The following is a 23,167-nucleotide window of genomic DNA, read 5'->3' on the forward strand; positions in this document are numbered from 1 at the left end:
TCGATACAGTGCTTTCGGTTCAGTACGCATATGTATGAACAATACAACATTTGTAATTTATTTTATCAACTTTCCTTCTGACGATGCTGTCTGTGTTGAGCGCTCAGTGAATCTGCGTTCGACTACTCCGCCTAGGCTGCACTGTCGAGCGCAGATCCACTGAGTGCTCAACACAGACAGCATAGTCAGAAGGAAGAGCGCAGGGCAAGCTAGCAAGACAGAAGTTAAGCTCTCCAGATCTGGCGTTTGGAATTATTTTGGTTTTCATGTGACGTATGACCCTGAAGGTAAGCGAGTCATGGACTAAAGTAAAACAGTATGTTGGATGTTCCGTGCAATGCTCAATTACATGGGTGGGAGCTAGTGTGTTAGCGCAGTTAGCTCGTTAACGTGTTGGCCGTCTAGCCCCATGCACGGGGCGATCGGCGGTAGCTCGTTAACGGAGATTTGCCGTGTTGTGGCGTTAAGGTCATTTCAATGAGATTAACCTGAAATCACTAGTGGGAACACAACGAATATGACTGCACATTTACGCTGACATCATCCTAGTGCAAAGACAAAAACAACAAGCATGCTACTAACTTTAGCCGAGTCATTTAGACAGCTGTTAGCACATGATTCTCCTTATGCTGCTGAGAATATAGCCCGGAAGAAGCGGATAGTATAGCTTTTATTTTGGAAAGAGACATTTCTCTGTAATAAACTCTCTTTTCCAAAGATGAGTGATTCCTCAATCAGATACAGGGCTTGCAATATCGCTAGCCCGACGTCCTGGGGCTAGCGATTTTTTTCAGTCGGGCTACCAAAATCTATCTCTTCCCTGCCCGTCGGGCTATTGTAGGAAGAAAAATATATGTCAATGCTTTTGCATTCTTTCAGAAATGTAGCTGGGTAATTATGTCATTGGCATCGGTGAGCCACTGTCAATATGTGACATATTGAAATCGCGTTTGAATTTGCGCTTGTTTTTTTGCTTTCACTTTGCAATCGCGCGAACTGTGTATAGAGAGCGACAGCACTGATCTGTGAGTGATGAAAATTTGTGCACCAATTCCTCTGACATCGTCTTATTAATCGTTAGCTCACTATGCAAACATGACAAGTGAAATCTCCCGCAGCAAGCTTAAACATGTGAGAGGTTGATCGCACAGAGAATCGCTGAGCTTATGTGAGTGCGTGTGTAAAAGCAGGAGGATATATATTTCATTTCTTCTGAGCCAAATAAGACAGGTCAGGGTGAAGAAGTGACAGCCAAAGAAAAGCTTACCACAAAACGGAGAAGTTATGACAAATCAGACTATAAGGCAAAAAGAAAGTGCAGCTTCATGGTTTCATGGACAAAAGAATTTCTGTGGCTGCAATATGATGAGCTAAATAACCAGGGCTGCACATAAGTGGTCCGCAGGTGCGCATTCGCTGTCAAAATAAAAAACGCGCACAAGGGTTAGGGTTAAATTTAAAAACTGTACTTTTGAGTTAAAATATATATTTATAATTTTAATAAATGACAAATTAAAAAGGCATGAACATTTTTTTGTATCGAAAAAATATCGAACCGTGACACCAAAGTATCGAACCGAACCGAACCGTGAATTTTGTGTATCGTTGCACCCCTAATAAATAGATAAGAGGAGCATCCAGACGGGGAATATCAGCTGAGCATAACCATGTGTGTCCTTTGTTTGACATGCTATAACCTTTGCTTTGACACTTCACTATAAACTGCTGATCTGGTTATTCATGTGTCCACATTCCTTCTTCTTTTTTTCTTTTTTTTTACATGTAGCACTGGCTGGCTTTTTCCTCACAGGTGCATATTTGCAAACATTTACATCCTTTGCTCCTTTTGAACTAGATTGCAGTGCACCATCAGCAATCTTGAGCTGACTTGAGAACAGATGATGTAAGGACTTTGCATCAGCAAAGCAGGATGGGTAATAATCTTGGTGGAATGATTACCCAAACAAAGGGGTAGTTTGGGGCAAGGCAGGTTTATTTATAAAGCTCATTTGAAACACTACAGTCATCATGATGCTTTAGTTTCAGGCAAAAATAAAGAGGAAAGAACCAGAACAAGACTTTTGCTTATTTGTTTCTTTATGATATGGTTGATGATATGATTCACATGAAATTTAGGATTAGACTGCAATCAAATATATTTAAACAAAAACATAAGATTACTGAAAGCAGGGTGAATTAGTCCAAGGTAGATGGCAACTTCTGCAATGTGAACAGAGGCCAACATCTGTTCACACCATGGCGATATGTGAATCTCGACCATGTGCCTGTGGACCCCTCCATGCAAGCACACTCACACACATACAGTGACATTTGCGCTAAACCATTCCAGATTATACTTAAGACAGAGGGACATGTGCAGATAATCTTCATCTTCTGTTGAATCCCCCGTATTTGTCCCTGTGATCCGCCCCTTCCTCCACTAAATAATCCACTGCAACAATCACTGCAGCAATTGCAGTATGGGGGGATTGTGGCACCTGGCACTTTTTCTTCGTTTAGGATGTTGAAGTGCGTCTTAAGGTCACCGGAGGATTCGATCACCTCAGGGTGAGACAAATTTGTCGCCCCACACAGACTAGTTGAGATATTTTTAGAACAAAGGAGCATGAGATTGCAGATTTAATTAACAGATGACATCAGTATTCATGTCGGACACAACAATGTGATCCAGATAAAGAAGCAAAGAAAAATGGATGCATAAATGAACAAAAGTTTTTATAATAATGCAGAAAGTCTCTCTGGTTTCTGTTGGCTTGTAGTAAAGAAGGGGTAAAGCCCCTTGATAGTTTTTATTTATATTGTTTTTATTAAATAACCTTAAAGACATCACTTCACACGCTGCAGATAACATCGTTCGGAAAGCTACAACCATGCAGTTAAACTGATAAATCAACTCACCGTCTTTATTGTGTATTCAAACATTCATAGCTATTTTACACTTTTCAGATCACAAAAAATCCTGAACATTCTTGACGTTGAAAGTACTTCATAAAACAATCATGGCTTGATACCTGTATATTAGAGAAATTAGATGCCTTTGAAAAGTCCATTAGGGTGTCTTAAGTGCAGCGTGGGATTGTATTACCAAAGATCCTTCCTTCACTTGAGGACAGGTGAACGGTTCTCTTCACTTCCTGACTGACGTCTTAACCAATTTACATATGGACTTAAAACAGAAACCTCAGCTGATTTGGAAACATTGACAGTTTTAGCCTGCTGCCTGGTCTCAAAGAGGATTTAGCCAGAGTCATTTAAGACAATGATTACCGGTGGCGTGTAGCACTGAAAAGAATAGCTAAGTGATGACTGGCTAAGGCTGACTCACCTTTACCTGCACTTGCTTCATGCTTTGCCTTAAATTCACTCATTCCACACTCTGTGAAATATTGTGTCCCTCCCTGATGTTCTCTACGTGCTGTCCCACATAGAACGCTCTTTTACAGAGTGTCACAGTACAAGGACGTAATGACTTTCTCTGTGATTACCAACGGGCTAAGCCACTCTACAAGCCTCTTATTCCCCCAGCAGCTGGATCAAGCAGCAAAAGTTACTCGTGAAATCCCCTCTGCAGTAGGCAGCTCCGGCTGCTGATGAATGGAAAAGGCCCAGCACTGACTGGTTGCGAACTATCAATCTAAACAGGTGGAGAGATGCAGTGCACGTATTTTTGGGCCAGTGTTTAAACTTCAGCTGTTTTGCTCTGGATAGGCTCATCACAGACAGTTGTGTTATTTTTAAGTAGAATAGACTCATTTTATACTGTGGAGCTTCAAACAGCAACTTTATTTACACATATTTACATTTGAACCACTCAGTATTAATACTGACCTTTGCATGTTTCAGTTAAAAAATGCCAAATATAAGCAGATCTTCTGCTTTCCTGCATAATTTAATAACATCAATTCATCTTTTACCTCTGTATTAAAATATAAGCATCTTCTTTTTTAAAAGTGATCAATTTGTGACCCTTTAACTTCTTTGAAGTTAAAACTAATGAGCTGGAGTGCTTAAAAAGACTCCAGTTGTCACTTGCATAGTCGCCCAGATAGAATTGACCTCAGTTTATGTGTGCATGCATGAAAGCAGCATTTGAAGTGGTGTGGCTTTTTGTGAAAAACATAGTTTGCTGCCTTTTTTGTGTCGGGATATAAAGGAGTTGTCCACTTATTTTTTCTGTTTTCTGTCGTGGGTTTGTTCTGCGTGGGTGCGTTGGTATGAACTCTACACACGCCACCTCTGTTTATTTTTCTTGAGTTCCATTTGAAGCTCATATTTATTGCTTCATTTTTTGCCTCATTGGACTTTATTTATAGCGTTTTATTGGTCATAAACACACAACCTATTTTTGACTGTTTTAGTCTCTGCACAGCAGGCTTCAACTGCTTAAACGTCTGTTCACTCCACCTCACTTTAATATTTCTGACACTATAATGTAATTACCTGCAAATTAAACTAATGGAATGGCACGCACACACACTCACACAATCTCTCTCTCTGAGATGATCTTTATTTATCACATTTATCTGGATTTCACACACCATCACACCCTGCGCTCTAAGGTGTCCGTTCATTCAAAAAGTTTGGTTTGCATTGCTGTGTAGTTTGCCAGCCCAAGCAGCAAAGACGTGGTTCTCAGCTTGGTGCTAGAATGTCCCTTCTGAAGACGGCTGGGTCGCTGTGGGTAATACAGAACAACTACAAGATTCATCATGCAGTTGACAAAGTAGACACAGAGGAAAGACAGCGTGTTTCAAAAACCTCTGCTACAGACCATAAAATAACCAGTGTTATTAATCTTGATGAGGAAAAACATGGGAACCAATACTTGTGTTGTATTTTCAGTGAGAAAATATCCAACACAACTCTTGGTTGCACTGTTATGTATTTTTAAGAATACGAAATATGTTTTGTGTGATCTGTAGTAATGTCTTTGATATTAGTCTTTCCATCTATATTCCCACTGTCCTTTGCTAACTTGCACTTACAGAGTAAGACTTAATTTCTAGTTTAGGTATAAATTATTTATGGATATCTCATCACCATGATGTGGGTTATTAAAAATGCAATGATGTGAGAGTCAGATGCATGACGCCAAAGTGGGTTTAGTGTATGTCCAAAAAAGAAATAAGACTGATTACATCAGATAACAATTGTTAGCAGGAGTCACTGAATATAGCAAGTAATGTATTAATTTTAGATGGAATCACGTCCACCTGTTGGATTGTTTTTTTTCAGTAGGATGAAAATACAAACCTTGCCCCGTCCTCAGGATGGATGGTTACAGGTGTGTTCTAATAGACTGTACTGTCAAACAAAATTCGAGTCTTATTTTTGAACCTGTTCCAAAAAAAAAAAAAACCTCCCTGAGACATCTTCAGGGATCACCTCAGCAAATAATGAACTTTTTGAATAATGAACTGAATAATGACCTCCGTTTAACAACTTTAGATGTTACATGGACGAGATGTCTTGGAATTAGAGCAGGGCGATATGACCAAAAATATTTGTCACGATATACATTTGAAAATTTGAGATAATGATATAACTGATGATATAATTGACACTAGAAAAAATACTTAAAAAGAGGTTATACACACACAATACAGTAATATTATGTTGAAGCACAGTACGTATCACTCTGCGAGGCTCCTGCCTACGATAGCCGTAATGCTCCGACAATCCATCAAGCTGTGCGGGTTTCGTAGCTTAGCAAAGTTGTACTGAAACATTTGACAGATTTTCCAGCGCCGTGTACGACATAAAATAGTTTTGAGGTCAGTAAACACGATCAGAGTTCATACATAAGGCACATGGGATTATAAGGGGCACTGTCGACTTTCAGAAATATCAAAGGATCGATTTTAAGTGCGCCGTATTTTCCAAAACACTCGCTAATAACGATGCCCCACTAGCATGCTCTACCAAAAATAGTGCTTTGTTGTGTATCTGATGGACGAAAGCTAAACCAGTTCCACACCACTGAAGCTGCAGCATTTTTACAACCCAATTCTGGTTCATCTGTTTCATTCAACGATCCGCTTTTGCCCTTCTCATTCTCTCTCGCCGCCGTGCTTTTTCCGCCATGTGCGTATGAAAACAAAGGCACTGCGCATGCGTGTTTTACCCATATTCTATCCTGATATTTCATTTTCTTATCATTGCCCAACATTATACCGGTATTACCGTGAACGGTATGATATGGCCCAGCCTTACTTGGTATAAGTACTTGTCCAAGGTAATTTATCATATTTTTTCAGAGATAACACCATCTGCAATAGCTTTACTAGTGGAGAATAGTTTCATTGTCTTCTTAAAAGATCTTTCTGGCTTCTCCCATTCAATGTTTTTCTGCTACCAGCGTGGTGACATGACATTTGTGGCAGTCCCTGCACTGAGTCAACCAAACTGTCAGGAAGTTCTTGGATATAAGAAGAGGAACGCCTTACAAATGGAAACATGTGATAATGATTTGCATAAGCAACCATCTGAAGTTTTCTTTACTTCCACCGAACATTGTCAGGATGAAGATCCATGAACAGCATTATTATGTACTGTGGTTCTTACAGCAATTGTTTTCCAGTCACTGGTTATATTGAGTTTTGGTTACACGATGTGTTAAATCTCCTCTGCATTTCACATAACGAGAAAACTGTGTTTCTACAGGTGATGGAGTCCCAAAGGAAAACAGTCCTTTTATCAACAACACAGACGACAAAGGCAACAGCTACGATGGCACCAACATGGCACTTTTTGAGGTAACTGCCCAACATCATCATGTGGATGTCGCTATCATTTCACAAGCCAAGGAGTGTGTTCCACTACACAAGGAAATGTGACTGTGCTTAGGCTGGGAAAGAGAAAGCCCAAACTCCACAGTAAAAACTATAAATTCACCAGAACCCTGGCTGAACCTTATCTGCAGCCTAAGTTGGAGCTAGTCTGTGAAGCTCAAACCATTCATTAATGCCAAGTATGCTGGAACAACAGTCTAAGTTGTGGTGAACTAAATAAATAGAAACTCGCAGAGGTAAAAGCACCAATTTACCCTTAGCTCAACAATGTGTCAGTCAAGAAGTTTATTTGCCATAAAAACTGGTACATTCATTTAACTCCATTCAGCTGAACCTTTGCCTGCTGCTTGCCTCTGCCATTTGGCGGACCTTGTTGCTCTGTGGTCACTGGCGCTTGTGTAGAATCAATAAGACAGCCGCGGCTTTTGGTTCTGAAGTTGATCCAGGAATGCTTTTCAAATATGCTTTGAATGGATGAAAATACAAAATTTTGCACAGTTTGTTTTGCAAATGGAAGACTTCATGCGATAACTGCCCATCAAAAGGCCAAATTAAACTTTGAAGTTTTTCCTTGATGTGATATATATGAACATATAATTCCTGCAAGCCCAAAGTTCAAGCATCAGGCTGCTCTGAACCATACTTTCTGTTTCTACTCTTGGCTCTGTATGAACTTAATGAGAGCAGATTTCCTGAATATGCTTCTCAGGTACACGGCTCTGTCTGTGAGCATGAAAGCCCCACCAGCCTATTCTTTTCTTTTAGTATTCAGCCAGTCAGAAGGTAGATGGCTTAAAATGAAGACAGTAGATGCACTGGCTGCACTAAAGCCCAGTATAAGATCTAAAGGAATGATTTTGAAAAACAAATCATACAAGGCTGCTAGTAAAGTTCAGCTATAACAGTTTTGAGCCTGAAATGAGCATAAAAGCTCCCACTGAATGTCATTTTGAAAAGGTCATTTGTACAAGACTGCTGCTGTTTAGCTGTTAAAGATGAGTTTCTTTATTGCAGGAGGAAATGGACAGCAACCCCATGGTGTCATCCTTCCTCAGTAAACTCGCAAACTACACCAATCTCTCACAGGGTGCACAAGAGCACGAGGAGGCTGATGACGATGAGGGGCCAAAGAAGAAGGCTGTTAAGGTAAAGAAGCACACACTGTAGTGGAGCTTTTAGTTTGTGTTTGCATGCATTACATACATGGTAATGTACAGTTGCATATTAACAGTTGTTCTTTTAAATCTGCTGACCTGTCATTATATAACCAGGTCTTTGACCGATGAAGCCACCGCTGTTTGTTTTTGTTCTCTCTGTGCTTTTCCATCTTTAATACATCTCTTAAAACGTTTTTGTTCCTCAGAAAAAAATTTTATTATTATTAATATGCGTGTGTGTATTACTGCTTAGAGGAAGTCTGTTTAGTCACTGAGTCAACATTTCGTTTTGTGAAACGGCTACAGTGAAAAACTGATTTTGCCAAGTAAACAAGAAGAAGAGGCAGGGTCAGGCTCATTTCAAAGATAAAATTCTGATAAACACCATCACCAGTCCAGCACAAGCCTTTCCTTCAGCCTCTCCTTCGATGCTTTTGTTTTGTCATTCTTTGAAAAGAGTAGTTTCCACAGTGCTGCCATGCTTTTGTAACCACAGCCTGGGTCACATCCCAGTTGCCCCATCACGTCCCAATGTGTAGAAATGGGCCTTGAGCACCTCCCACTGGCTTTTAGGAGCATCTTACTAAAGAAAGAAGTGGATGCCATTCTTGGCATTCTTGCACCTCTTTGCCTGAAAAAGTGGGACGAGTATCTTACATTTGGAGTTAGATGGTGGGTAGGCCTGTCATTCTCCTTGCGGTCTTTCTGCTTGTTGTTGTGAAAATACCGTTCCTTGCAAGGAATAAGATGGAAGTCAGTTGTACTTTTGGGGTAGTGGTTTTGACTTATACAGTGTTTAATAATGTGTACTTTCTTTTACACTCTGTCTTTATTTCCCTCTTTGCTTCTGCTTCTTTGTCTCTGGTGATGTTTTTTAATTGTTTTATTTATGGCTGTAAGGGTTTCAGCAGTTTTCAGTTTGCACAGCAGTTTTCACTTCTTTCCTCTGTTGTCATATCCTTAATCACTCCTTCCATCAAACACAAATATTTTTAATGTTTTCTCATCTTCTGCTTTGTCGCTTCTCTCCCAAATCCTCCCCCTGCCCTTCCTGCCTTACAGAGCCCTCAGATGGGGACGTTCATGGGTGTCTACCTCCCATGCCTCCAGAATATTCTGGGGGTCATCCTGTTTCTGCGCCTTACCTGGATTGTTGGCACTGCCGGCATCTTGGAGTCCTTGGCTATTGTCGGCTTATGCTGCTCATGTGTGAGTACTTCATCATCACAGTCTATGTGTTTGTTTCTGAGTCTCTCTCTTTTTGCTTTTTCCCCCTAAAATGTGGCATTAATGCTTGTCTCAAGGCCTAAAGAGTTTGTGAATTAGAAGATTATAAAAATGCAAGTTTTAAACAGCCACAGCTGCATGGCTGATGTGATCTGTGACAATCCAAAGTAGAAAACAACTGTGGAAACTTTAGGCTCACATGGACTACTTACACATATGCTCAGTATGCTGACCTTATTATTTGAAATTAGGCCATGTTACCATGATCATTGTGCTAAACATACTCTAGGTCCATGTTGCATTACAGTAAAGGAAGTATGACTGGTTATGTGCAGAGTAAACGTTGATGGGTGTTTTGTGTTCCCTTCTACATCTCACACCAAACCTTTGTCCTTGAATTTACTTCCTGATTATTTTTTATGATGGAAACCATTTCAATGTATTGATAAATGATAGAATAAGAGGAACTGGAAGGAGCTGAATATTATTTGTTCTTTATCAAGGGCTTTAGCTTTTAACTCATTAGAACAGGATTATGTAAGAGTGTGTGCATGTGTGTGCGCACGGCTGAGTGTTTTTGCTGATTTTGGGTCCAGAAGCTGCTTCGGTTGGTTGACAGCCATAATGAATGGCCAGCAAGATGAATTAGTGGCCACTGATCCCTCCTATATTTAGCCACTGTGACTCTCCATTTCTCCTGCTCGTCCAGCTTCTAATGGTACCTGACTTGACGTGTAATCCGTCCATCTGCAAACTGTCAGAAACATGACGCCGTCCACACCCACACAATAGCTATATTCACCAATCCCATGGCAGGCAATGGATTATTTCAGCTTAATCAGGCAAAGTAGAAAGGAGGAAAACCCCAGACCCTAAATGCTTTTTGTCTCATAATTAAATCTTCTAATGGCATACCATCGTCTGTTTGAAGAGTAACACTGCCTAAACAAAGAATCAACCGTGAAGTGCATTTCCATTAATAAACCCATTCTTATCAAAACTTTACATTTTTAATATCCACAAATTATCAAATTTGAAGCATGTTATTAATGATCTTATTAGGTGTTTTATATTAGATATTTTGGACCCTGCAATTCATAATATTATACTGAGACCCCCAACAGTGAGATCACCCACTGTGAGTAAGCAATTGGCAACATCGGGAAGGGAAAAACTCCTGCTCTCTCTTTTTAGTCCCTGTCAGCATTTTGGATCAACTGGAGGCTTTTCCCACCTGTGCGGCCCTACTTGCTTTATATGTGCAAGTAGGGCCGCACATGATTTTGGCTTCCCACAGTTAAATAAACACGATTATTTAAAATCCAACACACACACCTGATAATCAAAGCTTCTGTTTGCTAAGCACAGCCAGCAAAAGAAAGTTGGATTAGAAAGATGTCCATGTGAAGTTCAAGTATGAGATAAATAAGAATAAAGAATAATAAAGTATCCTTTTAGGTGACAACACATATGTTCAGTAGGGGTGCAACGATACACAAAATTCACGGTTCGGTTCGGCTCGATACTTTGGTGTCACGGTTCGATATTTTTTTCGATACAAAAAAAAATGTTCATGCCTTTTTAATTTGTCATTTATTAAAATTATAAATATATATTTTAACTCAAAAGTACAGTTTTTAAATTTAATGTTGCTGAAACAAAAAAGTAATAAAAAATATATATATATATCTCAGGGCTCGCAAAATTTCAAAATCCCTGGTAGCCCTTCGGGCAGGGACTCTTCAGTTTTTGGTAGCCCAAAATAAATTGAAGTAGCCTGAATAAAAAAGAGAGCAATTTTTGATTGATGTTTTATTTCCTGTTTTGTTTCCTTTACAATATTATACATTAATAATATATTGTAAAGGAAACAAAACATTAATCAAAAAATTGTTAAAAAACAAATTACAACATTGTATAAAAATTACAATCATCAACTCAAATACTTGGTTCTAATCGAACAGAAATTTCTATGAACTTGTAAGAACTGTGTAGGACATGAATCAGTCTGTGTCAGATCAGAATTTGAAATTTCCACTGAAGTCACGGTAAGAGGCAAGTGGAACCAAGATCTAGGCCATTTGCTTTTTGAAGTTTTCAAAGACTGCTAAATTTTGCCAGTGGTAGTTCACTCTTTGCAACATAGTACGCTGTTCTAAACAGATTTTTCAGGTTTATTTTTAGTATGCTTTTTTGCAATTGGTGTTTGTTCTGGGAAAGATATTGCAGACTGAGCAATAATGCATTTCTTGCATTTCTCATGGGTTCTAATGGGGGCCTTTTCTTAAAATGACATTTCGAAAGAATGCAAAAGCATTGACATATATTTTTCCTTCCTACGATAGCCCAACGGGCAGGGCAGAGATAGATTTTGGTAGCCCGACTGGAAAAATCGCTAGCCTGACGTCGCTAGCGATTTTGCGAGCCCTGTATCTGATTGAGGAATCACTCATCTTTGGAAAAGAGAGTTTATTACAGAGAAATGGATCTTTCCAAAATAAAAGCTATACTATACGCTTCTTCTGGGCTATATTCTCAGCAGCGTATTAAACATATCAGGCCCCCATAAGGAGAATCCTGTGCTAACGGCTGTCTAAATGACTCGGGTCAATTTTGTAGCATGCATGCTTGTTGTTTTTGTCTGCTTCCACTTGTCTTTGCACTAGGATGATGTCGGAGTAAATGTGCAGTCATATTCACTGTGTTCCCACTAGTGCTGTCAGCGTTAATCTCGTTGAAATGACGTTAACGCCACAACACGGCAAATCTCCGTTAACGAGCTACCGCGGATCGCCCCGTGCGTGGGGCTGGACGGCCAACACGTTAACGAGCTAACTGCGCTAACACACTAGTTCCCACCCATGTAATTGAGCATTACGTGGCACATCCAACATACTGTTTTACTTTATTCCATGACGCGCTTACCTTCAGGGTCATACATCACATGAAAACCAAAATAGTTCCAAATGCCAGATCTGAATGAGGGTGGGGGAGGTTCAATTTGCCATGTTGCAAGGAGAGCTTAACTTCTGTCTCGCTAGCTTGCCCTGCGCTCAGTGAATCTGCGTTCGACTACTCCGCCTAGGCTGCACTGTCGAGCGCAGATCCACTGAGTGCTCAACACAGACAGCATTGTCAGAAGGAAAGTTGATAAAATAAATTTTGTATTGTTCGATACATATGCGTACCGAACGGTTCAATATCGATACGAGTATCGTTGCACCCCTAATGTTCAGTTAACCTCCTAAGACCCAAACTCTTCCACGGCATGCATTTTTAATTTCTCTTTGATATTTGGGCTGATTGGGACCTGATGAATGTAAAAACAAAGAATTATCAGATTTTTTTTTAACCTAATTTTTGTTTCTAAGAAAAATGAGAGCCACATATGAGGATATTTGTTTAAAATTTCGATAAAACAGTAGCAGTATAATGTCCTTGTAAGTGGATATCAGGCCCTTGTAGAGCAAAATTGAGTATTTTGGTCTAATAACCCAAAATGTGGACACCAGGTCCTAGGAGGTTAAAACTGTGATACCTCAAAGAGCTCAATGTTCAGATGTAGTTGAGAGTATTTTATAAATCCAAGTACGGCTGCTGATAAATTCCCGACATGTGGCAGGTAGCTTTAGAGTTACAAATTGGTCCATGTGACGCAGGAACAGTGGGAATGATGTCATCAGTAAACAAATGCCTTCCAGTTCTGTACTTCAAGTTCTCGCATCATTCGTTGTCAAGTCCAACTTTGTGTATAGCTTCTTAGTGCTTCAGTGGAAGCAGGAGGTAAAACTGTCAGCTAATTGGCTTTACTCCAGCCTGTCTGTGTCATGAATCGCTGTGCGGCAGGCAGGAGTTGGACCCAAAATGCAGGACTCAGACTCGGGGAGGTGAACTCAAAACACAGCTTTATTTGCTGGTAGAACAAACATACAAAACTAGACTAAACTGGGAAACCATAAACTAAGAACTCACAGGGAGACACAGGGAGATCCACACACAGCATGAGGGACGACGCGACACTGACTCAGAGAAACACAGGGTTTAAATACACTGGGAAGTAACGAGGGGAATGAGACACAGAAGGAGGGCACAGCTGGGAGAAATCAGGACTGACGAGACAAGCAAAGCAGGACGCATTCACATGAGACACGGACCATCAAAGTAAAACAGGAAGTATCACACAGAGACGCGAACTTGACACAGTGGAGACAGCAACTAAGAAATACAGAGACATAAACCATAAGGCAGAGGTCTAAGAACCAAAATACACAGGGAAATACTCAGCTGGGAACACAAGAGACTAGACTAGAGAGAGTAACAAAAAACCAACCATGAGAACATAATGCACAATGCAGAGTGACAGAAAACAAGAAACTCAAACATGCAAAGACACACAATTACACAGAACAGAGGGGACACAGAGAGACATGAAGGGCAAGGGATCAAAACTAGAAGCCATAGAATAAATCACACACAAGTACAATAATACAAAAATCACAAAGAACTAAAAACGCTGGGTCAGGAGACCCAGGACCGTGACAGTACCCCCCCCTCAAGGGCTGGCTCCAGACAGCCCAAACACAGAAAAACAAAACCAAACAGAAAACAACCCAGGGCGGGCGGCGGGGGCCCAGGACGGAGGGCTCGAAACAGAAAACAAAAGAAGAGCACAGCAAACACCGGAGCCCAAGAAAACAACCCAAACACAGAGCAGTTCAGGGGGCCGGCCGTGCGCAAGGCAACGGCGGCGACGTGGAAACAGTTCAGGAGGCCGGCCGTGCGCAAGGCAACGGCGAAGGAGACAACGGAGCAGTTCAGGAGGCCGACCGCGCGGAAGGCAGCGGCGGCTCTCCAGTGTTAGGCATGCTGGCCATGGCCCGGTGGGCACAGGACCAGTCGAGGCAGGACCAGGCGACGACGGGGCTGCAGCAAGCGAAACAGAAGCCGAAGACTCTGAGGCCGGGCCAGGCGGAGCTGCAGACTCTGAGGCCGGGCCAGGCGGAGCTGCAGACTCTGAGGCCGGGCCAGGCGGAGCTGCAGACTCTGAGGCCGGGCCAGGCGGAGCTGCAGACTCTGAGGCCGGACCAGGCGGAGCTGCAGACTCTGAGGCCGGGCCAGGCGTAGCAGAAGCACAGGCAGATGCGGCTGGCCCAGGCGTAGCAGAAGCACAGGCAGATGCGGCTGGCCCAGGCGTAGCAGAAGCACAGGCAGATGCAGCCGGACCAGGCGACGACGAGGCGGTCGCAGGTGGCGGCTGGACAGGCTCCTCGGGCCCTCCAGCTGATGCGGCGTGAGGCTGAACGGGCCCCTCGGACCCTCCAGCGGAGACAGGAGGCTGAACGGGCCCCTCGGACCCTCCAGCTGACGAGGCGTGAGGCTGGACAGGCCCCTCGGACCCTCCAGCGGAGACAGGAGGCTGAACGGGCCCCTCGGACCCTCCAGCTGACGAGGCGTGAGGCTGGACGGGCCCCTCGGACCCTCCAGCGGAGACGGGAGGCTGAACGGGCCCCTCGGACCCTCCAGCGGAGACGGGAGGCTGAACGGGCCCCTCGGACCCTCCAGCGGAGGCTAAAACAAAGCCAACAGGCATGAAGTCCTCTGGCGGACATGAGGACAACTGGCGCTGCACTGAGCACTGACTCTGCCCAGGCAATGCGAACATGGTGCAGTTCTTAGGGGGCTGCTTAATCTTCAGGGGTCCAGAATCAGCTGGGGACTGAGACCTAGCCTCTGGGGAAGCCCTGGAGTGGCCAACTGTGCCAACGGCGGCTAAACCATGAAAAGTACCCTGAGTAGAAATCAAGTTACCTCTCTGCATGGAGTGAATGAGCAAAACTGGCGACACAGGAGACTGAGCAGAGAGAGGCTGCTGGGCAGCTAACTGAGCTACTGGAGACACGGGTGAGAGTGGGAGCTGAGCTACTGGAGACACGGGTGAGAGTGGGAGCTGAGCTACTGGAGACACGGGTGAGAGTGGGAGCTGAGCTACTGGAGACACGGGTGAGAGTGGGAGCTGAGCTACTGATGGTGGTGAAGTAGATAACTGCACGGGAGACTGAACTGAGGGCGTCTGCACTGGCACAGGGGACTGAACTGATGTCTGTTGTAATGGAGGTGGTGAGAGTGGAGTAGGCAGTGGAGTTGATGACTTCACAGGAGAATGAACCAGAGGTGAGTGCACAGGAGACTGAGCTAGAGGTGGTAGTGATAGTTGAGGGGAAAGTGGAGCTGGTGATTGAGTGGATGACTGTGCTAAGGGATGCTGCACTGGGGACACTGGAGACTGCACTGGGGACACTGGAGACTGCACTGGGGACACTGGAGACTGCACTGGGGATTGCAGTGATGGTTGTAGTGGAGGTGTGACGGGTGGAGGAGTGGCTGAAGTGGCTGCGGGTCGGGCGGCTAGTGGCTCAGCTATAGAGCATATTAACGGCAGGGCTATGGGTTGAATGTCTGACTGAGTAGCAGCCTGAATGGCTGGGTGTAGTGATGGTGGTGGTGGAAGGGAAACAGGTGGTAGTGTGGATGACGGAACTAAGGGCGACTGAGTGGCAGACCGAACTGATGACTGAAGCGATGGTAGAGGTGAAAATGGAGCGTGTGGTGGAGTTAATGGCTGTGCTAGCGGGGACACAGGAGATGGAGCTAGCGCTTCTGGCTGGGCAGCTAAGTGAAAAAACACAGCCCCGGAATAAACAGTCCCAAAGTCAGGAAACTCTTGATTGTCCCTTCCACTCACCACAGCTGGCAACTCAGACGTCTCGGGGTCTGGCTGTGGCGGTGGGTGTCGGCGGCGTGAATGCCGTTTTCTTCGGAAAGCCGGAGGTGCGGTGATGGAGGAAACTGGCAATGACGGAGAGATCACGGCCGGCTCCTCATCCTCCGACCACATTGCTGCGAGAAAAGCAGCGGGTGAGTGACAGTCAGAGTGGAGGGTGGATGGAGAGGAGTCCAGTGGCAGCGGCGTGGAAACGTTTCCCGATTGTGGCGGTCGCTGTTGCGGTATGACGAGCTCGCGAGCTTGTACTGTCTCCTTGGCTTTCTGCAGATTGGACAGTAGGCCCGAAAATCCTGAGAGCTCGCGAAGATGGGGATTCCCCTTGAGAATTGCCTCGATGGCGTTTATCCCAATGGACATTGCTTTAATGTCCGAGGCATGGGAAACTCGCTCCCACAGGCTGAAGATGCGGGCCAAATCGCTTTCCCGGGAGGAGCCTGCTGGGTCCATGTCTGGTCGCGTCGTACTGTCATGAATCGCTGTGCGGCAGGCAGGAGTTGGACCCAAAATGCAGGACTCACAGACTCGGGGAGGTGAACTCAAAACACAGCTTTATTTGCTGGTAGAACAAACATACAAAACTAGACTAAACTGGGAAACCATAAACTAAGAACTCACAGGGAGACACAGGGAGATCCACACACAGCATGAGGGACGACGCGACACTGACTCAGAGAAACACAGGGTTTAAATACACTGGGAAGTAACAAGGGGAATGAGACACAGAAGGAGGGCACAGCTGGGAGAAATCAGGACTGACGAGACAAGCAAAGCAGGACGCATTCACATGAGACACGGACCATCAAAGTAAAACAGGAAGTATCACACAGAGACGCGAACTTGACACAGTGGAGACAGCAACTAAGAAATACAGAGACATAAACCATAAGGCAGAGGTCTAAGAACCAAAATACACAGGGAAATACTCAGCTGGGAACACAAGAGACTAGACTAGAGAGAGTAACAAAAAACCAACCATGAGAACATAATGCACAATGCAGAGTGACAGAAAACAAGAAACTCAAACATGCAAAGACACACAATTACACAGAACAGAGGGGACACAGAGAGACATGAAGGGCAAGGGATCAAAACTAGAAGCCATAGAATAAATCACACACAAGTACAATAATACAAAAATCACAAAGAACTAAAAACGCTGGGTCAGGAGACCCAGGACCGTGACAGTCTGACACCTTAAATAGGACGCCAACAAAGAGCACGGGGTGTATTTTGGTCATGCCCTTGCCCTTTCTCTACACCTCCTCTTGCTTTCCTCTCATTCATTTGCCTGCTTTTGTGTCACCTTCACGCTGTCCTCCTTCAGTCTTTACTTCACCCTTTTAAGTTTTAACTCTATTTTCTTTTTTCTTTGTGCATCTTATCTGCCCTTCTCTCCGCTCTGTCCTTTCTGTCATCCGGAAGGTCTGTTAGGTAACAGGCTGATGTAAATATCCTCTTCCACAATGACTGATTTCATGGAAAAGCTTGTATCTGTTACCAATCCAAAAGATTTAGAGCATAAGCCCATAAGAAGTATTTTAACAGACTCAATATTAATTTAATCCACAGAGGGTACCATTGTTTGAAAAATCTACAAAATTCAGGGAAATAAAGAACTAGAGGGTGGGCAAGGACGGTGTTTTGTTTTGGGGGGCTTTTACATGACACCATTGCACCATCTTTGTAAGGTCTTCAACATGAAGCATTTTAATTCAGTTCAGCTTTTGTTCATTAATCTCGTCTCTCCACAGACCATGCTGACAGCCATATCCATGAGCGCAATTGCTACTAATGGTGTTGTTCCAGGTAGGATCCTTTTTCTTGGGGTTATTTGAATAACAGTACACACTTGTCTTCTTCAGGCTTATGGGTTGTATAGCAGTATATAGCTGAAATGATGACCTAAAAGATATTAATATCCTCCTCCCTCATTCCCTTTTTTCCAGCTGGAGGCTCGTACTACATGATTTCCAGGTCTTTGGGTCCAGAGTTTGGTGGAGCTGTGGGTCTCTGTTTTTACCTGGGGACCACATTTGCTGGCTCCATGTACATCCTGGGTACCATCGAGATTCTACTGGTAAGTAGATTATTTTAGATTTGCAGCTGGTAGATCGAGTGATCCCAATATCCATCAGTTTATGGATTCTCTGATACCTTCTACAAATCCAGTTGGTCATCTCATATAGGGTGCACCTTTTAAGCTGCTTCAGCCAGCAGCACCACATTTGCTGCTCCGTCTCCAGGCCAGCTTCTGCTAGTGATGTGATTATTTATGCATACTCTGTTCTGCTGTCTTTTGTCTTGTCTTCCTTCTCTCACCCCAACCGGTCGCGGCAGATGGCCGCCCCTCCCTGAGCCTGGTTCTGTCGGAGGTTTCTTCCTGTTAAAAGGGAGTTTTTCCTTCCCACTGTCGCCAAAGTGCTTCCTCATAAGGGGTCATATGATTGTTGGGTTTTTCTCTCTACCTTACAATACAAAGTGCCTATAGGCGACTGTTGTTGTGATTTGGTGCTGTATAAATAAAACTGAATTGAATTGAATTGCTGTGGTCTTGCTGCTGCTTTCCCCATTTTATGACCTTGAAAGCAGAACGCAGTTGGGCCATAACCACAGTTTATTTAACACACAAACTGCCACAATATAAAAGTTTTCTTCACATCTTATTAGTACAATGAAACGAGAAGTCGTTTAATGTGACACTTTGTATTTCTTCCTGCATTGTCTTTGTCCATCCAGACCTACATGGTGCCTAAAGCAGCCATCTTTGTGGCAGATAAAAAGGAGGATGAATTGGATGCCCTGCTGAACAACATGCGTGTTTATGGCACTTGTTGCCTAGCAATAATGTCAGTAGTCGTGTTCGTTGGGGTCAAATATGTCAACAAGCTGGCACTCGTCTTCCTGGCTTGTGTTATTCTCTCCATCCTGGCCATCTATGCGGGAGTCATCAAGACCATCTTTGATCCGCCATACTTTCCGTGAGTCAGTGCTAACATTTATTAAGATTTATTTCAGTTTAATTAGTGCTTCATGTTAAAATTTCTCTCTTCCTTCACACAGTGTCTGCATGTTGGGGAATCGTACCCTAAAGAACCACCAGTTTGACAAGTGTAATAAGATTGAGGTTATAGACAACATAACGGTCACTACCCAGCTGTGGAACCTCTTCTGCGATGGATCTCAGCTCAATGCCACATGCAACGAGTATTTTGTCAACAACAATGTGACCGAGTTGCAGGGCATCCCTGGACTGATCAGCGGAGTCATTTCAGGTGGGAGCAGACCGTTTTTGTTTGTTTTTTTTCTCTGGAGCCGTGTGCACATGTGGAAGAATTTTTTAAAAAGTTACCAAGATATGTGTATACTTGTTTGAATCATACAGATTTTAATAGCTGTTCACCTATCCTCATCGATCAGGCAACAACAACCACAACAATCTTTATTTATAGAGCACATTTAAAAACCAGCGGTATACCAAAGTGCTTAACATAAGAGACAGAGAAGTAACACGAGTATTATAAGGCCTTAGCAAAGTGTCAAATATACTCACAGGTCAATGCCACTAATACACAGGGGGTAATATGAAATGCATATCAAATAAAAACATAATAAAAGCACAAGCCATAAAAAATATGTATAAGGAAAAATAGAGTAAGTCTAAGAGTCAGGTGCGAGCATTAACAAGCAGGAAAGGCGAGATTAAACAAATAGGTTTTTTCAGGCACACTGAATACTTCCTACAAACTATAAATGAAAATGATTGAAGAATGCTTAATCTCAGCAGGAATGTACACGGTCAGTAGTTTTTTGAATGCATTGCAAAATCTGAGCATACCTCATGTTATGTAACTGCTGGCAGGGACACACTGCTTTTCCTCCCAACATCCAGTGCAGATGCATTCTTGTCATATTTCTGCAACTGGGACAAGCCTGTGCAGGTGCTGAGTGATTCCATGCACAACTGTTTTACTGTCTCCTTAAAAACAGACAGTTATTTTACTGACCTCTCATCCTTTCATCATTTCTGTGAAATATATTTAATTTTCTCTTGATTAATGATTCATTTCTGCTTTGGTGCTGGTACTTATATAGCACTTTTCTACTCTAATTGAACATTCAAAGTGTTTTTAAATTAAGAATTTAACTTTGCCATCCTCACTATCTAACCGCACTAATAATATTATTTCATTAAATGATTTATCAGTTTCATCGGTGTACCAATGAAACCATTTTATTGTCTATTAATATTTAGATTCCCTTCACCCTGCACTAATGGATGTAACGGATGTTGTAAACAAGCTACGTGGAAAGTCAGAAATCTAAAAAGGTTCACTTTGTCCAGTACTATTTTGAGCTAGAAAAGGAACAATTATATATTTGAGTAAAGTGACATATATGCACATTAGTATAGGCATGTAGACATGCTGAGGCTAGCACTGCTAACGTTAGCCACACTAACGTTAGCAGTGCTTTATTTAAATTAATTTAATTGCCTACCTAAATTGAAATTTTCATTTCATTCACACCTTGCCTTCTATCACAAACTTTTGCTGGAGGACTAACTGCTGATTAGTTGTTTGAATAGTGATCTAGTGCCAAGAATAGCCACACATTTCTATAAGCAGTCTGCACATCTTCACTCTGCTGTCCCAATTTTATCAGCAACACTAAATAAATGCCACACAATTGACTCATTACCCTGTTTAGTACTTGCTGCAATATGTTGCACAGTTCACTGAGCTCAAACAAATGTTCCACCTGCAGAGACTGCCCTCTGGTTGCATTTGTGTGCAGTAAACTACAATCTAATTTTTTCCCAGCACTAATGTAATTTAAACAGATAAATAAAGTCATTTTATCTGCTTCGTGTTGGTGGATTTCTCAGGGTAGCAGGCAAAGGATTTTCCCACAACTTGAAAAGACATACTCCTCGCTCGCTGCTCATCATCTCTTCTCGATAACTTAAGATAAGATAAGATAAGATAAGATAAAACTTTATTAATCCCTCGGGTGGGTTCCTCTGGGAAATTCGGTTTCCAAAAGCACAGCACCGACAGAAGTTACAGTTACAGAATATTATATATATATACACACACACACACACACACACACACACACACACACACACACACACACACACACACACACACACACATATATAAATACAGAGACATATATAAATAAAATATACGAAGGGGATCAATAGAATAAATAGGAATACAAATAAAAATACAAGTGAATTGCACATTTCAAGTATGGAGTCTATTGCACTGTTGACTATTAACAAAAGTATTGCACGAAAGGTATTGCACAGTGAGGTGAAGAGGCACTACAGCTTAGTTGTTCCCCCCTCCTTTGTCCACCTGTTTCCCCTCCCTCTCCCCTCCAGAGAGGAGTTAAACAGTTAAACTTGTGTCCTGGGAGTACATGCGTTTCACAACACATTATGCTGTTTGCAGTATGAATTAGAATATTTCTGTCTCTCTTGTAGAAAATATGTGGTCGACATATGGCCCTCTGGGTATGTTGGTGGAAAAGAGCAACTTGCCATCGGTTGAGGGTGGCGACCCAACCCAGGACATCTACATGCCCTATGTAGTCAACGACATCACCACCTTCTTCACACTGCTGGTCGGCATCTACTTTCCCTCTGTCACCGGTAAGCTGGCGCCATAAGCAACAGACTCATTCTTTGTACACGTGCATGACAGTTTTTAACATCCGTTATGGCTGAGAGACAGCCATAGGAGTCTCTGAAGATGACCTGTTTGACTTTTGACTGTGACCCTGTCACCTCTCAGGTATCATGGCTGGTTCAAACCGCTCAGGTGACTTGAGAGATGCCCAGAAGTCCATTCCCATTGGGACCATCCTCGCTATCACTACCACTTCCATCATCTGTATCCTTCAACCTCGCACTGTTACCAGATATGATAACAAGTCACACAGAACACTGATAAATTAAAAAAAATCTTATTACACCTCTGATCCAGAAAAGTGAAAAACTGATTCGACCACAGTTTATTATTAAACTTGCCAGTGGAAGATTATCTAACAGTCACCAGATTTTTTCATCTTTGAAGAACTTAAAATCAAGAATTAAAGACTAATATTAACCACCAGCCAGGATGTGGTTGATTTCAGTGTGTACAGCTTTGCAGTTCGTTCTCCTTAGCTCTGCTTCCCAGATATCACCTCCGTGGTTCTGTTTGGCGCCTGTATTGAAGGAGTTTTGCTTCGAGATAAGTAAGAGCTTAACATATTCAACGTTACTATGGACAGTGTGCTGAATGAATGTGTTTTAATAATGGAAATGGAGAGAAAATATGCCTCAAACATGCACGTCTACTTCATTTATAGCATCCAATGGTTTAAACAGGAATAAAAACATCACCACACTGTCCTGTCAGTTTTTGTTAAATCTTCCAATATTTGTGAATAACAGCGTTTGTCATTCACATAATTGTTTTTGCGTTGCAGATTTGGCGATTCTGTAAAGGGGAACCTTGTTATCGGCACCCTGTCATGGCCCTCTCCCTGGGTTATTGTGATTGGCTCGTTCTTCTCCTGCTGTGGGGCTGGTTTGCAGAGTTTGACCGGTGCCCCTCGCCTGCTGCAGGCTATTGCACGAGATGGCATTGTACCCTTTCTACAGGTTTGACGGTTTGACTCAAACAGCACTAACAGCAGACACTAATACTTTCAGTTTCTAGTCTTACGTGCCTCAACGTTCACACTTGGCTGCATCTGCTCGTAGGTGTTTGGTCACGGGAAAGCCAATGGGGAACCAACCTGGGCTCTCCTGCTGACTGCTGGGATCTGTGAGATCGGCATCCTCATCGCTTCCCTGGACGCTGTGGCGCCCATCCTGTCAATGTCAGTATCTGAAAGAAATATTATGCAATCTCATTCCATAAAAGTAGCTCAGCAGATCAAGTCTGTGATCCCCCAAGTATACAGCTGCTTACAGTAGATCATAAAGTGGAGATTTATTATTTGAAAAGTGACCAGAACTTTTGGATTGCTGTTTTCCCTCCTCAACAGGTTTTTCCTCATGTGCTACCTATTTGTGAATCTTGCCTGTGCTGTTCAGACCCTGCTGCGAACGCCTAACTGGAGACCACGCTTTAAGTACTACCACTGGTGGGTGATGTGGTAAACATCCTTGCATGTTTACATCATATATC

The 23,167-nt window shown here is 42.8% G+C and overlaps 1 protein-coding gene across 5 annotated transcripts in view; it reads left to right on the forward strand.

Annotated features, from left to right (window-relative positions):
• slc12a7b (solute carrier family 12 member 7b) overlaps positions 1–23,167 on the forward strand; it is a 79,972-nt gene that overhangs the window by 45,336 nt on the left and 11,469 nt on the right. For all 5 annotated transcript variants that reach the window (XM_082545463.1, XM_082545464.1, XM_082545465.1 and 2 more), the window contains exons 2-14: positions 6,685–6,776; positions 7,827–7,958; positions 9,032–9,178; positions 17,732–17,786; positions 17,927–18,057; positions 18,717–18,958; positions 19,041–19,252; positions 21,472–21,639; positions 21,782–21,880; positions 22,169–22,226; positions 22,461–22,635; positions 22,738–22,856; positions 23,025–23,123. In XM_082545463.1, coding sequence (XP_082401589.1) covers positions 6,685–6,776; positions 7,827–7,958; positions 9,032–9,178; positions 17,732–17,786; positions 17,927–18,057; positions 18,717–18,958; positions 19,041–19,252; positions 21,472–21,639; positions 21,782–21,880; positions 22,169–22,226; positions 22,461–22,635; positions 22,738–22,856; positions 23,025–23,123 — 1,729 coding nt within the window. The remainder of the gene's footprint in view (positions 1–6,684; positions 6,777–7,826; positions 7,959–9,031; positions 9,179–17,731; positions 17,787–17,926; positions 18,058–18,716; positions 18,959–19,040; positions 19,253–21,471; positions 21,640–21,781; positions 21,881–22,168; positions 22,227–22,460; positions 22,636–22,737; positions 22,857–23,024; positions 23,124–23,167) is intronic.

Source organism: Aulonocara stuartgranti (genome assembly GCF_965226115.1).
Source record: "Aulonocara stuartgranti genome assembly, chromosome: 9".
Lineage (NCBI taxonomy): Eukaryota > Metazoa > Chordata > Actinopteri > Cichliformes > Cichlidae > Aulonocara > Aulonocara stuartgranti.